This window comes from Rattus norvegicus, chromosome 12, assembly GCF_021556685.1.
Source record: "Rattus norvegicus strain SHRSP/BbbUtx chromosome 12, alternate assembly SHRSP_T2T, whole genome shotgun sequence".
In the NCBI taxonomy this organism is placed as follows: domain Eukaryota; kingdom Metazoa; phylum Chordata; class Mammalia; order Rodentia; family Muridae; genus Rattus; species Rattus norvegicus.
Genome location: NC_141545.1, coordinates 49,918,809 through 49,928,894, shown reverse-complemented (window position 1 = coordinate 49,928,894; position 10,086 = coordinate 49,918,809). Strand labels below are relative to the sequence as shown.

Genomic DNA, 10,086 nt, shown 5'->3' with positions numbered 1-10,086 from the left:
GGATGTCAGGGAAGCAGTCACCGGTTAGACTTAACCCAGCATAAGAGCTGTGGGCTAGACCTCAGCATCTGCAAAGGAAGCCCTGTGTTCTTGGGTACCCCATAGTCCCTGCCCCTCCCCAGTGTCTCCCATTCATCAGCAGGGCCCTCAGAACTTCTGCATTTGCCCAAGACCATTAGAAATTGTTTATGTCTGCCTCCCAGGAAGCCTTGGAGAGAGGAGGGCACTACAAGTGGTAATTTTATGTCTGAGCATCTCTGCTCGAAAACTTCAGAGGGTAAGTGACTTGTGCCCAAGGTGGTGGCCCTGTGTGTGAATGGCCATCAGTCTGGCCTGAGAGCCCTCTTGTCTTCTGTGACAGCAACTGCCCCCGACACACACACACACACATTGTTTGCCTCCTCTAGGAAAGGCTTTTACAGTGAAATGATTACTTAGAGTGTCTGAATGACACCTCAGAGGTTGCTCAGAGAACAGCGTTGAAGACTCTTGATCATAGGTTAAGCACAAGAACCTCGGCACCAGCCAGGGTTACGCCATCCAGACACAGACTAGAGCTGTGGGTTCTCAACCTTCCTAATGCAGTCACTACATGTAATGGTTATCCTGGGTATTGTCAACTTGACTATATCTGGGATGAACTACAACCCAGAATTGGAGGGCTCACCTGTGATCCAGGTCTTGAGGCTGGAAGACACAAGTTTCTGAGCCAGATCTTGGCATGGAGATCTTGAGGCATAGTGGCTATGAAAAGATTAGTACAGGTCTTTAATCCCAGGAGACTAAGGCAAAGAGATCTCTGAGTTCAAGGTCAGCCTGGGACAAGGCAAGTCCCAGATCCAGGCGTGGTACACCTTTAATCTGGGCCACCCTTTTGCTGGAGACCTACATAAGGACATTGGAAAAAGAAGATTCTTCTTTTTCTTCACCTGCTTGCCAGCACATCTGTTGGAACCTACTTCTACAGGAGGCCAGCTGACACAACTAGCCTCGTGGGACTGAGCAACTAGATTCTTGAACTTCCCATTCACAGCTGACCATTGTTGGGGAGTTGGATTATAGACTGTAAGTCATCACAATAAATTCCCTCAATATAGACATCTCATACTTCTGTGACTCTAGAGAAATACACTGCATAATAACATTGTATTTTAACATTGTTTCTCATGCTGTGGTGACCCCCAACTATAAAATTATTTCGTTGCTACTTCATAACTGTAAGCTTGCTACTGTTATGAATCGTAATATAAATAGCTGATATGCAACCCCCTGTGGGGTCATGGCCCACAGGCTGAGAATCACTGTACTAGAGGTATCTGGAGGGAAAGGAACTTCAACTGAGAAAATGTCTCCATAAGATCCAACTTTAGGGCATTTTCTTAATTAGTGATTGATGGGGGAGGGTCCTGCCCATTGTGGGTGGAGCCATCCCTGGGCTGGTTGTCCTGTGTTCTGTAAGAATGCAGGCTGAAACCCGGATTGGGTGGTGAATGCCTCAAGTCCCAGCATTCAGGAGGCAGAGAGGTAGAGGCAGGAGGCTGAGGATAGCCTGGGCTACACAGTGAGTTCCAGACCAATTTGAGTTTCAGTGTCAAAATAAAATAAAATATAAAAAGACTCCATCAGCACATTGCCTGCAGATGACAGATTGCAAACTAAACAGGTACTACCAAGTCAGTTCTACTCAGACTGCAAGCGGCAGAACCGGGATATGAAAACCCAGGACTGTGTGGCTTCATGTCCCAAATCCAGAACCCGAGGGCTAAGGCAGATAGGAGCCACCAAGCGTGATGACCTGAGTTCAGTCCACAAACCCATGCGGTAGAAGGAGAAAGCCCAACGTTTGCAAGCTGATCTCTGTGCACGTGCGCGCACACAAAAAAAGTTTTTTGTTTTTTTTTTTGTTTTTTTTTTTTTAGTTAAGTGATCTGTCGTCCCATTCTGCCGTTGAGAAAACTGCAGAAGGGAGTAAGGGAGTAGTAACATGCTCCAAGGTCAGAAGATGCTGAGGGCAAAATCTGTGGGCCATCTGACTCCACAGTGTGCCAGTAACCTCTCAAAGCAGGCCCTGGAAGCTTCGGTTCAGTATTTGTGGGTTGGGATGGAGGCCTTCCCTCTGCACCGAGGGAAAAACAAAAAACAAAAAAAAAAAAAAACAAAACAAAAAAAAAACGATCTGGTAAACAAGAAGGCCATAGCCGGCCGCTTCAGAAAATGCAAACTTTTGGTTAGGGAGGGCATGTTGGCTCAAAAGGATCCCGGTGAATTCTAAGCCAGCTTAGGCTACACAGTAAGTCCCGACGGCGAAACCGGGACTAAGAAGTGGAAAACGTTGGGTGGCATGGCTACCGCAATTGCACACCAGAGAAACTGAGGCACACAGAGCCCAGGACGAGGACTGAAGGAGGTAGGAGTTGCTGGCTGGGACCAGGGATACAGGACCCCAGTACTCGCACCGGCCGGTGGCCTCGACCCCGCCTCCTGCCGCTTATTGGCTGCTGCCTGCACGAGACGCAAACAAGCGACAGCCAATGGGAGTGGCACACGGCGCGCCTTTCCCGGGCGAACTCGAGAACCCGGAAGCGCGACGGATGGACAGGTAGAGTTAGCCAATCCGCCGCGGCAAGGGCGGCTGGCCGTCCAATGGTGAGGCTTCGGAGGCGGGCCGAAGCGGCGGAGGGCGGGCCCGGCGACCGCGGCTGCTAGGAACGGCCGCGCGGCCTCAGATGGTGCGGCGGGCGCGAACCTTGGGCCGATCCGCAGAGAGACCTTACGGCAGCCTCAGTTTCCCACTTCGGGAGTAAGCCCAGCATGCTGGGCTCAAGCAGCTGCACAGGCCGCGCGAAGTGATGACGTGCGGGTAAGGCCCTGGAACTCCGGCGCCGCCTGTCAGAACCGCGTCATCCCTCGTCTGTAAACTGGAGCCACAGGTAGCTTGCTCTTCACCGGGGGCTCACAGCATGCAAGGCTAGCCGCCAGCGCAGTGCCCGGCACACATAGTTGCCCAATAAATGCTTATTGTTGGCAAGATGGCATTTGCATACCTGACCCCTCGCTTACCCCTGCCAGCCCCAAGCTTGTGCTCCCCTCGCCGAGGTAGGGCATCACCCACTGTTGTTAGCCAGGCCCTGGGCTGCCTGTCTAAGATGGACAAGCCAGGAAAGGAAGGCCAGAAGGGACGCAACACTGTGGATACTGAGGAGGCGTTCGTGTGGTAACATCAGGACACCAGACGTTTGTTCTTATCGAAGACACGGGCGTGAGCAGGAGCGATAGCCCAAACACTACGTGTCCTATGGCAACTGACGATTGTAGCAGACTGGTGGACTAGGGCTGACAAGTCCCTGACTTCACTTTTCTGAGCTCTTACTGCATCTGGAGAGAGCGCTGTGGAAACATCACCTCCTCGGGTTGTAGTCTGAGATTATGGACGTTAATGTATGTAGGAAGTGCTCTGTAAACGCCTTAGATTTCTATCTTGCTACCCAGGAGCAGCTAGGAGTTAGTTAGGATGAGTCTTTCCACCATGAGAGCTCTCACCTTCCCCCTTTCCCTGGTCCCTAGTGAATTAGAAGGTGTGGAGATTCTCCATGTTGGTCTCTCCATCTGAAATCACAGTTACTGGGAGCAGGTCCACTCTCCTCCCTCATTCTTTCCGACGCTTGGTTCCTCGTAGATTCTGCTTTCCTCTGAGACGGGATATGCGCCCTGGGCCCGGCCCTTAGTCCAGATGATACTCATGCCGATGGCGTCAGTGGTGGCAGTGGCTGAACCCAAATGGGTCTCAGTCTGGGGCCGTTTCCTGTGGATGACACTGCTGAGCATGGCTCTGGGGTCACTGCTGGCCCTGCTGCTGCCACTGGGAGCTGTGGAAGAACAGTGTCTGGCTGTGCTCAGAGGCTTCCACCTGCTCAGGAGCAAACTGGACAGGGCACAGCATGTGGTCACCAAGTGCACCAGCCCATCTACGGAGCTCAGTGTCACCTCCAGGGACGCAGGGCTGCTGACGGTCAAGACTAAGGCGTCTCCAGGTGAGCATACTGGCTATCTGGCCCTTGTCGGTTAAGATAGATATTTATAGAGTTCCTGCGAAGGCCTGTGGTAAGCATGAGGGTGTCACAGTGACTGAGACAGTCTGGAGCTCCAGTTTGGTAAGTGACTGAGAACAGGTGTCCCAGCATTTGGTGGGAGACACACCAAGGGTGGGCTGCACCTCGGCTCTGAATGGGAGTGGTCCAAGAAGCAGCACCTGAGAACAATGCTTGGGCCAAACCACTGGGGATGGAACTGGAGAACGGTCAGGGATTCAGGGAAGCTGAGTGAGGGTGCTTACCCTCAGAGGAAACAGAGTTGGGAAGAGCTGGGCTCAGTCCCAGGTGGTGTGCACAGAGTGTCGCAGCAGCCTGCCTCTGCTGACTGGATTTCAGCAGCACACTGTCCCCAGTGGTGACAACCAGACACTACCACAAACTGGAATCACATCACTAGAAGCAGGGGCATATAGCTCTGATGGCACTTGTCTGGTATGCACAAGGGCGGGGTCCCGTCCCCAGCACTGCCAGAAAACAGAAATAGTCCAGACATGGGAAGGGCCCAGGGAATACCTGTGAGGGGAAGGTGTTGGCACCCCCAGGCCTGAAGGAGAGGGGCTCAAGAGATAACCTGTCCACAGGGAAGTTGGGCCAGAGCAGCCACACTGTAGGGGAGAGCATAGGGAGAGCAAATGCCCAGACTGTCTATGTCAGGCAGAAGACAGTTGGCAGGGGAGCCCAACTGGTGCCTCCCAATGTAGAGTGGCCCAGGACACAAGACAGCACCAGCATTCCACCATCAGGGCTGTGGGGAACAGCAGTACCTGGGGCCTGGCTAGCCCACGTGGCGTGATTGTGGTGGTGTCCCTGGGAGGGCTGCACAAGGGAGAACCCACCCTCCTCACCAGGCCTCTCTGGCTTTCTTCTAGCAGGGAAACTGGAAGCCAAGGCCGCACTAAACCAAGCCCTGGAGATGAAGCGCCAAGGCAAGAGGGGCAAAGCGCACAAGCTCTTCCTGCATGCCCTCAAGATGGACCCTGGCTTCGTAGACGCCCTCAATGAGCTCGGCATCTTCTCAGAAGAGGACAAGGACATCATCCAGGCAGATTACCTCTACACTAGGGCCCTGACCATTTCGCCCTTCCACGAGAAAGCACTGATCAACCGGGACCGGACGCTGCCACTGGTGGAGGAAATCGACCAGAGGTACTTCAGCGTCCTTGACAGCAAAGTGAGGAAGGTAATGTCCATCCCTAAGGGGAGCTCAGCGCTCCGCAGGGTCATGGAGGAGACCTACTACCATCACATCTACCACACTGTGGCTATCGAGGGCAACACCCTCACTCTCGCAGAGATCAGGCACATCCTGGAGACACGCTATGCCGTGCCAGGGAAGAGCTTGGAGGAGCAAAACGAGGTGATCGGCATGCACGCGGCCATGAAGTACATCAACAGTACCCTGGTCTCCCGCATCGGGTCCGTCACCATTGACCACATGCTGGAGATCCACAGGAGGGTCCTGGGGTACGTGGATCCAGTGGAGGCGGGCAGGTTTCGGAGGACCCAGGTCCTGGTGGGACACCACATCCCACCCCACCCCCGGGACGTGGAGAAGCAGATGCAGGAGTTCACACAGTGGCTCAATTCGGAGGACGCCATGAACCTGCACCCGGTTGAGTTCGCAGCCTTAGCCCATTACAAACTGGTGTACATCCACCCTTTCATCGATGGCAATGGGAGGACCTCCCGCCTGCTGATGAACCTGATCCTGATGCAGGCAGGGTACCCGCCCATCACCATACGCAAGGAGCAGAGGTCAGAGTACTACCATGTGCTGGAAGTCGCCAACGAGGGTGACGTGCGGCCATTCATCCGCTTCATAGCCAAGTGTACGGAAGTCACACTGGACACATTGCTCCTCGCCACCACCGAGTACTCTGCAGCACTGCCAGAAGCCCAGCCCAACCACTCTGGGTTCAAGGAGACACTTCCTGTGAGGCCTTAACCACCAGCCCTCCCATGGCGCCCTGAGAAGGCCTTTCTAGAAACAGTTCTCCCCAGTAGCAAAAGGAGACCCTTAAACATTCTTTACCTCCAGGTGTTTTTCAGTTGAGAAAGAAAACTAAATTATTAAGCCTGTCTTTAGGATAATTTATAGTTCAGCCAAGTTATTTATTTTTTTACCTTTTTGGTGAGCTAGAGGTGCTGAGACCAACCCTTATGGTGACCCCAGCACCCAGTAGGGCAGCAGTGCTTTCCTAATGTCCTGAGCCTGGGTGCCTAGACAGAATTTGCACTAAGGGTGGAGGCAGGGAGCCAGATCTGTGACATGGAGCCCAGGGCCACAGGGGTCACTGGATACCTTGGAGGTCCTGTGACCTCAGAAGGCAGAACTGCCCTGCGCTGAGGCCGGCCTTCACTCCTGAGAGGCTATGGCAGCAGCTTCCACAGCAGGCAGCGCAGCCCTTGGACACAGGAAGCCAACGTTGCCATCTCCGTAGTTGACTGCAGATTCCAGGGACCCCCTGAGCTACTAACTTTTAACCTGAGTGCCAGGGGGTGGTACTTCCCTACCCAGCCTGTTCTGAGTGCAGAGGGCGGGCAGCATGGCTCTTTCTTATCTTTGTCCTGGACTTCACTCGCATCCGCTGAGGCTGAAAGCTCTCCATGCTTGACAACCTACCCCATCACGCCACAGGGCGGGTTTGCCTTCACCTCCCACTCAGTCTCCTGCACAGAGACCTTAAGGGTCCTGTGAGGACCTGGAGGTGAGGTAGAACACTACCCAGCATGCACCACACCCTAGGCACCTCCCTTAACATTACAAGGGAATGTGTCTGAAGTACCACGCCAAACCCAAACAAGCAGTTCTGATAAGAGTTAAAACGAGCAAACACCCGTGTCCACAACCTGGCCTCTCCCCTTCTGCCCTGTGGTTTTAAACCCTCTTCCCCTCTAACGCCACCACAGGGTCCAGCGTCCCCACGGGTATGTAGACTGTCTTGGAGTGGCCTTGTTCTAGTGACTTGTGAAGTGATGGTGTCGCGTCTGATAGACACGTTTCCAGTTGTCCTCTTAGAAGACAATAAACGCTCTTCAATCATTTATGGCTAAGCGCCAGTTTGATTGCTGCTATTCAGTCGCCATGGCCAAGTCACTGGACCGTGTTCTGGGACGGCCTCCTCTGTCCCAGCATGCTGTGCTTTGAATGGTAAACCAGCTGCCAACCCATGTATCCAGCGTCTAGAAAGATACCCCAGCAGTTTTCTGACGGATTGAGAAAAATGTGTGAAAAATGTGTGTGTGTGTCTGCAAGCGTGCCGCACCACCAACAGCTCTGCAAGGGCTGGGTGGCAGAGTCACCCGGCAGATGTCACCCAGAGACACTGCATCGATTGCAGCCCCAAGCTCCCAGCTCTTCTCTGCACACCAAATCTCACGGGAGGCTCACTTTGGCCTGTGGTGAGAACCTGCACTTTAGCTACGTGTGAAAATATTTTAACAAGTTCCTGGTTCTAATAAAGTATTTTATTACATAAGCATTGTGTTGGCTTATCTTTCCCCACCATGTATGTACCTTGTTCTGAAACCATATTCTGGAGCAGCTCAGAAACTGCCTTCCTAGCTTCCCGGCCTGGGTTTTCTTCACACATGCTTATTGTGTGCAGCCTTATAAACAGACATCAGGCCAGCTTGGAGCAGTTGGTTCCCTCTGTCCACCGAGTGGGTCAGAGCTCTCCCTGCTTGTCATTGTGCCTTCCCTGCATTAAATTACTAGTTTCCACCCACATTTAGGATGACTCAGTGGGCCCTGCTGGCGTGTGGAAAGACTCAACTGTGTCATGATGCCTGTGGAGAGCACACCGTCATACCTGGGCACTGGCTACCACGCAAGCAGGGAAGTCCCATAAACCCAGTGAGCTCCCTCACAGACCGACCTAGGATGAGTCCATGCCACAGGAAGGGCTCTGATCCACGGGTGTTGTCTACTAGAAAAAGGTCTTTGTTACGTAATAAAGACGGAGGAGAATCTGCATTTCGAAAATGGTAACATTTATAGGAAGGGTAGACTAACATTTACTAGATGTGAGCTGAACTTGGGCTAGGTTCTCATGGCATTGAACGTGCTGCTGTGTGTGCTGCGTGTGTCACTGCTGTAGGGTGGCTGAGGAGTACACCAGTATCTGGAAAAGAGCAGTGGACAGACACCAATGAGGAGGGCAAGGGGCTGAATGTCAAGAGCTCCAGGACACACACAACTACACTTAAAAATGTTAAGGGATGCCCTGGAGAGATGACTCAGAGGTTGAGAACACTGATTGCTTTTCCAGAGGTCCTGAGTTCAAATTCCAGCACCCAAATGGCAGCTCTCAACCATCTGTAACTCGTCCCATGGGATCCTCCTCTAAACTCCACAGGCACCAGACACCACGTGCTACTACTCATACACACAACCAGGCAAAACTCATTATTTTTTTTAAAATGTTAAGTTAAAAAAATGTTAATTTAAGAACAAAAAACCTTGGGGCTGGCCAGATGGCTTACCGGGTGACAGCCTTACAGGAGGTAGGCTGAGCCGTCCTGGGAAACCCACCCCAGTGGAGGCGAGAGCCAACTCCTGAAAGCCATCTTCTGTCCATAAGCGCACCACAGCAGTCACGCACACACGGAGGAGGGGCTGGAGAGATGCTCAGTGGTTAAGAGCACTCGCTGCTCTTGCAGAGGACCGGGGTTCAGTTCCTAGCAGATCCAGCAATGCTCTCTTCTGGTCTCTCCACATGGCATACACACAGACACATAAAAAATCTTCCTTCCTGAGGGGTTGGGGATTTAGCTCAGTGGTAGAGTGCTTGCCTAGGAAGCGCAAGGCCCTGGGTTCGGTCCCCAGCTCCGAAAAAAAAGAACCAAAAAAAAAAAAAACTTCCTTCCCAATTTTTAAGTGTGGGAGGCCGAGGGCTAGAGTGCAGAGAACCAAACCAAACTTGTAGGAGGCCTCAGTTCCATTGCTAACCCTAAACATCAAAGAAAGCGAGACTGGTTCATGGGCACACAGCACACACATGGCAGCATCCAGCACACATGCACGGCTCCCTCCCATTTCCCTCCAGAGTTTTATATGGAGAGTCCTTTCTCCACTGCCCTCCCTGCCCTTGCTGTAGGGCTTTCAGAAACTGTGACAAGGTGAGTGGTAAACTACCCAGCAGAGTCAGGCTGCCAGAAATGCAAGTCTGTTACCATGGAATCATGTGATCAGCAACATGGGATTGACATGCTGCACAAGCTGTCAACACACAGCTGAGGAAAAGCAGGTGCACCATGTGACAGATACCCCACCCAACTCACACCCACCACACACCCCCCACACCACACATACCCTACACACATACCCCCATACACACACACCTACCACACACACACACACCCCACACACATACACACACACACCTACCCCCCACACACATACCCCACACATACACACACACACCTACCCCCCACACACATACCCCACACATACACACACACACCTACCCCCCCACACACATACCCCACACATACACACATACCTACCCCCCACACACACCCCACACACATACACCCCACACACATACACACACACACCTACCACACCCACCCCACCCACACACCCCCATACACACACCACACACACCCCATACCACACATACCCTACACACATACCCCCATACACACACACCTACCACACACACACCCCACACACATACACACACACACCTACCCCCCCACACATACCCCACACATACACACACACACCTACCCCCCCACACACATACCCCACACATACACACACACCTACCCCCCACACACACCCCACACACATACACCCCACACACATACACACACACACCTACCACACCCACCCCACCCACACACCCCCATACACACACCACACACACCCCATACCACACATACCCTACACACATACCCCCATACACACACACCTACCACACACACACACACCCCACACACATACACACACACACCTACCCCCCCCACACATACCCCACACATACACACA

General features: G+C 52.9%; 1 protein-coding gene across 3 annotated transcripts; it reads left to right on the top strand.

The window, feature by feature from the left end:
- The first annotated feature begins 2,704 nt into the window (after positions 1-2,704).
- Ficd (FIC domain protein adenylyltransferase) lies at positions 2,705-7,570 on the top strand. 3 transcript variants are annotated; one of them, XM_087578138.1, is made up of 3 exons: positions 2,705-2,860; positions 3,677-4,031; positions 4,961-7,570. In XM_087578138.1, exons 2-3 carry the CDS (start codon positions 3,731-3,733, stop codon positions 6,034-6,036), a joined length of 1,377 nt encoding a protein of 458 aa, XP_087434264.1. In that variant the 5' UTR covers positions 2,705-2,860; positions 3,677-3,730; the 3' UTR covers positions 6,037-7,570.
- Positions 7,571-10,086: the final 2,516 nt, after the last annotated feature.